Source organism: Anopheles funestus, unplaced genomic scaffold (genome assembly GCF_943734845.2).
Source record: "Anopheles funestus unplaced genomic scaffold, idAnoFuneDA-416_04 scaffold_164_ctg1, whole genome shotgun sequence".
NCBI classification, from domain to species: domain Eukaryota; kingdom Metazoa; phylum Arthropoda; class Insecta; order Diptera; family Culicidae; genus Anopheles; species Anopheles funestus.
In genome coordinates this window covers 57,742-63,741 of record NW_026045306.1, presented here as the reverse complement: position 1 = coordinate 63,741, position 6,000 = coordinate 57,742, and the positions used below count along the sequence as shown (strand labels likewise).

The 6,000-nt window shown below is 42.0% G+C and overlaps 1 protein-coding gene across 1 annotated transcript; it reads right to left on the bottom strand.

Moving 5' to 3' along the window:
- Nucleotides 1–1,899: 1,899 nt before the first annotated feature.
- LOC125774338 (uncharacterized) lies at nucleotides 1,900–4,686 on the bottom strand (the record flags this gene model as incomplete). The annotated part of the gene is made up of 2 exons (XM_049444597.1): nucleotides 3,010–4,686; nucleotides 1,900–2,055 (listed from the first exon to the last, which is right to left on the bottom strand). Coding segments are annotated over exons 1-2 (1,833 nt in total), but the record flags the coding sequence as incomplete, so codon positions are not given.
- Between the last annotated feature and the right edge of the window lie 1,314 nt (nucleotides 4,687–6,000).

The following is a 6,000-nucleotide window of genomic DNA, read 5'->3' as shown; positions in this document are numbered from 1 at the left end:
CTGCTTTACCGACTTAACCGCGGCCTCCCACAGACCGCCAAAGTGTGGAGCTCGGGGTGGAATAAACTTCCACACTATTTCATTGATCGCGCACCAACCAAAGATCAGTTCTCGTGATTTCTCGTCAGTTTTCAGCTGCTGGTATAAGTGATGCAACTGATTCGCTGCTCCCTTGAAGGCAGTTCCGTTGTCTGAATGCAGCTCCTTGACCCTTCCTCGCCGCGCAACAAATCGTTGTAGGGCTGCGATAAATGCAGCTGTTGTCAGGTCTGTTACCACCTCGATGTGCGCTGCGCGCGTTGAGAAGCAAACGAATATCGCTATATAGACCTTGCGGGGTGTTGCACGTCGAGCTCCGAATTTGACGAAAAAAGGGCCGCAATAATCAACTCCGGAGACCGAAAAAGGACGGGTTGGTGTTACTCGAGCAGCAGGCAAATCAGCTACCACTTGTTCAATAAAAGCTGGATTTCTCTTAAAGCACGTGACGCAACGATGGTAGATTGCTCGAATTAGCTTCCGAGCACCTAGAATCCAAAAACGTTGCCTTAAAGACGCAAGCATCAGTTCTGGTCCAGCGTGTAGGAGTTTTTTATGATACTCTTCAACCAACATGATGGTTAGCTGATGCTTGCTGGAGAGCACGATCGGATGTTTAAACGACGCTGGAACACTAGCATTAAGGAGTCGTCCTCCTACACGGATGAGACCATCGTCGGTGAGTTTTGGATTTACCCATCGTAAACCAGATGACCGGGGAATAGGTCGACCTTTCTGCAACGCATGTAACTCGTCTGAGAACATCTGCTTCTGTTGCAGTGCACACAGTGCAACTTCTGCTTTCTGTAGCTCGTCGGATGTCAACCACGGATTCCAATTCTCAGGGATAACTTTATCAGCAGGCTTATGAGGATGGTGTCGAACTTTGGAGATAAATCGAATACAATAGGCTACAACGCGTTGAAGCCTGGTATACGATGAGTACTTCGACACTAACTCATCACAGAACGTTGTTGCGACAGTAGCCATAAATGTGACTGTAGGGTTTCGCGACTCTTCTTTAGTTGTTGTCCCTTCGTCGATTGAAAATAAGCTAGTAGGCCATGCTTCGGACGTATCAGATAGCCATTTTGGACCAAACCACCACCTTGATGAGTAGATGATATCAGCTGGATCCATACCTCTGGAAATGTCATATGCTGGATTGGCGTCTCCTGCGATGTGACGCCATTGACTGATGTTAGTAGTGTGGAGGATTTGAGATGTGCGATTGGCCACGAACGTCTTCCAGCGAGATGGTGATGAATTCAGCCAATGCAATACAGTGGTAGAATCGCTCCAAAATGTTACCGAAGCAGGAGCAAAACGTAGTGCTGCGATGATCTTCTGGAATAGTTGAACATTTAACAAAGCGGCACATAATTCTAATTTTGCTATGGTGAAATGTGACTTGATGGGAGCCAATTTGGACTTGGCGGTTAGTAGATGCGTAGCAATACCATGGCTAGACTTGATTCTTACGTAACAACATGATCCGTAGGCTCGTTCCGAAGCGTCTCCAAAAATATGCAGTTCGCAATTTTCACTATCGATTCCAAAGATGAAGCGAGGAATATGGAGTTGTTTTAGTAGATGAAGCGTTTGTTGGAATGGTTTCCACGACCCTAACAGTTTCGCCGGTAATTGCTTATCCCAATCAATCGACTTGCCCGTATCTGCATCAATGATATTCCAGGCTTGTTGCATCATTAGCTTAGCCTTGCATACAACAGGTCCAATTAACCCCAGCGGATCGAATATTTGAGCGACTGAAGATAAAAGTTGACGCTTGGTGTTTGCGATGGGCACTGGGTTATTTTTTATGTTGTAGCAGAACGTGTCATTTTGGGGCTTCCATACAAGACCAAGAGTCGTGATAGGATTGTCCTGTAGGAATTCCAGACCCTTTGGCGACGCCAGATCTTCATCCTTAATGTTCTCCAACACCCGTGAGTCGTTCGACGCCCACTTCCTCAAGCTGAACCCATACTGGTTTAGTAAGCGCGTGACATTTTGCTGTAGGAGAGTTGCGGTATGCACATCGCTCGCACCTGACAAGAAATCATCTACATAAAAGTCATTCTTTATGGCATTCGCTTCTAGTGGATGACTTTCCATTACGTCGTTTGCGATTTGGATTAATGCTCGAGTTGCTAGAAAGGGCGCACAAGCAGTACCATAGGTTACAGTCTTTAGGGCATAACCTTTAATTTCTTGCGATGCATCAGGCCGCCACACAATACACTGAAGCGCTTGATCGTCCGAATGTACCTCTATCTGTCGGTACATTTTTTCTATGTCAGCGCAAAGAGCAATGGGATTAGTTCGAAAATGAAGAATGGTTGAGAACAGCTCGTTCTGTACTATCGGTCCCACACGTAGTATGTCGTTTAGCGAATACCCTGACTCCGTTTTACAAGAAGCATCAAAAACAACTCTGACCTTCGTTGTGGTGCTAGATTCTTTCACGACAGGATGATGTGGCAAATAGCAGTGCGGTATTGAGTCATGAAGATCATCGCTTAGTACTTCCATGTGGCCTAAAGTTTCGTACTCCTTCAGAAATTGTTTATACTGCTCATACATCTTCGGGTTTCTTTGCAGTCGACGTTCAATATTAGCAAATCTTTTTAATGCTATCCCCTTTGATGCACCAAGGATAACAGTCGGGTTGTCTATCTTGGGTAATCTTACTACAAATTTGCCTTCAGCATTTCGAACAGTTGTGGTTGAAAATAGTTGTTCACACGGATTATCATCTTGCTGATCAACATTTGATGGTGATACATTGTCTATTTCCCAAAATCTTTGAAGAGTTGCCTCCAATGTTTTAGATCCAATCGCTAGATTACTCGAAAAGGGATGACCTTGGCCTTCTATTGCTACTGATCCGACAACCGTCCATCCAAACTTCGTTTTGATTAAAGAAGGTTTATCTGAACCGATGCAAATTCTTTCTTTCGATTGTACCTTCCAGAATGTGTCACCTCCGATGACAATATCGATAGGACCGGGTGTGTTGAACATTGGATCTGCTAGTACAAGTTCTTCGATTTTCCAATCTCGAATATCAACGTCGATGGTGGGCAAGCAGGAAGTAGGAGAGTCTAGCACTAAAAAGTTGAGCCTTGTTCTGAAGTTTTCAGCGTGCGATGAGATGGTTGCATTAACAGAATGACGTATAAGACTTTCGCTTTTCCCAATGCCTATGATCGATACATTTTCGTTCTGAATCTTGTTGGATAGTCGCTTCGCTAATGCTGTGGACATAAAGTTCGACATCGAACCTGAGTCCAGTAATGCTCTCGCCTTGAAAACATTGCCGTCGTCGTCTATAACACAAACCATCGCCGTCTGCAGCAGCACCGTGAGATTAGTGTTACATGCGGTGGTTGCCACTATCAGGTTATCGGGGGTTGATACTTCTGGCATAGCCTGATGAATGTGGAGCAGGGTATGATGCCGTTGTTGGCACTTATGGCACCTAAACTTCGACTGACAGCCTTTTGCCACATGTCCGGTCCGGAAACAGTTTCGACATAACTTGTGCGATGCGATAAGGCTATCCTTTTGAGATAATGACATTTCCTTAAATTTGATGCATTGATGAAGATAATGCGAATCATCACAGGCATAGCACTTAGTGCTCGATGAAGGCACAACACTAGCATTAGCAAGTCTAGTGATGGGTTTAGTGCCGGCTACCTTGCTGGTACTCGGCCTTTGTACGTCATGCGTGGAGTGGTTCGTTGCAACGAGAATTCTTAATCGCTTCTGAAGAAACTCTTGTAGTTTCTTATATGAGTCCTCTGGTTCATTGCACGAAAATTCTTCCCACGCTAACAGAGTTTTTGCATCTAGTTTGTAGAACAGCAAGTTGCATAACGGTGTGTTCCATAGCGCGATCGGCTCGTCGAGTGCACTTAGACCTTGCGTAAGGCGATGGAATTCGTCTGTTACTCGACGAAGCTCTTCGATGGATTCTCCCTTCATTGGAGGAATAGAAGTTAGAGCCCTAAAATATTCCCGTTTTAGAGCACGCACATTGTCGTATCTGTCCAGGAGAGCCTGCCATGTGGTATCGTAGTTATCGGCAATCAACGTAACTTGCTGGAATCGTTTGGCAACGTCACCTTTCAGCACCGATAACAAATACTGTAGCTTCATAACTGGGGTTAGATCGGGGGATGCATCGATCATTGACATGAATCGATCCTTGAAGCTCAGCCACTCGGTGGTATTCCCGTCGAAGGTTGGTAGATCCAACTTTGGCAAGCGTAGCTTCGACAAGGATGAAACAGACACATCTGCTGCGTTCACTGTTACCGATGTAGTCGATTCTTGTGGAACCTTTGAGGTTAGGAAACCTTTCGCCTTGCAGTACCGCTCAAACAACATATTTCGCTCTTTAAACAAAATCACTAGGGCAGCTTCCTCCTCTTCTAGCGTCTCCAGCTTTAGATTGGCAGCTTCAAAGGAGGTCCACGATGCTTCCAGGTGGGATAATCGAACGTTTACCTGAAGCAAATCATCATCCGTGTACCGGTTTATAAAGTCTTCGAGTGCTTCGATCTGAGAACGTGATCGCATCGTGGCAACTCGTGCTAGCACCTTCTTCGTGTCGGTTTTCCTTCCATCGGTAGCCATCCTTCACAACTTTTCCTTCTTTGCCAAAATCCAGCTAAAAAACGTAGAGTAGGGTTAGCTAGGAGTAGTTACAACGCTTGCACGTGGCGTGATCCGTATGATACGGTGGGATATAACCAATAATCCGATTTGGATAGTCCACAAATCCGGTTCGAAGGACCAAATGTTAATCGATAAACTGTGTGTTCGGATTTTGTGGGGTTTCAACACTTTCGTGAAATCAGAATTTTTGGTTTTACACGTTTGCTTTAATTGTAACTTTCCTCGTGGTACTGTTGTTGATGTTGTAATAATTTGTAACGTGTTTTTTGACTGACAGTTACACACACTGACAGCACGCACTGACAGCACTAAGCTGCCTTCGATCTTGCAGCACAACTGCACATTGGGCAAATATCAGGACTTAGGCGGTAACACCTAACTTATACCAAAATTAACTTTTTCTTAAAAACCTAACTTTTTCTAAAAAACCTAACTTATACCAAAACTAACTTTTTCGAAAAAACCTAACTTATACCAAAACTAACTTTTTCTTAAAAACCTAACTTATACCAAAACTAACTTTTTCGAAAAAACCTAACTTATACCAAAACTAACTTTTTCTAAAAAACCTTACTTTTTCGAAAAAACCTAACTTTTACCAAAACTAACTTTTTCGAAAAAACCTAACTTTTTCATAAAAACCTAACTTATACCAAAACTAACTTTTTCTTAAAAACCTAACTTTTACCAAAACTAACTTTTTCGAAAAAACCTAACTTTTTCATAAAAACCTAACTTATACCAAAACTAACTTTTTCTAAAAAACCTAACTTATACCAAAACTAACTTTTTCTAAAAAACCTAACTTATAAAAAAACTAACTTTTTCGAAAAAACCTAACTTATACCAAAACTCACTTTTTCTAAAAAACCTAACTTATACCAAAACTAACTTTTTCGAAAAAACCTAACTTATACCAAAACTAACTTTTTCGAAAAAACCTAACTTATACCAAAACTAACTTTTTCGAAAAAACCTAACTTATACCAAAACTAACTTTTTCTAAAAAACCTTACTTTTTCGAAAAAACCTAACTTTTACCAAAACTAACTTTTTCGAAAAAACCTAACTTTTTCATAAAAACCTAACTTATACCAAAACTCACTTTTTCTAAAAAACCTAACTTATACCAAAACTAACTTTTTCTAAAAAACCTTACTTATACCAAAACTAACTTTTTCGAAAAAACCTAACTTACACCAAAACTAACTTTTTCGAAAAAACCTAACTTTTACCAAAACTAACTTATTCTAAAAAACCTAACTTTTTCTC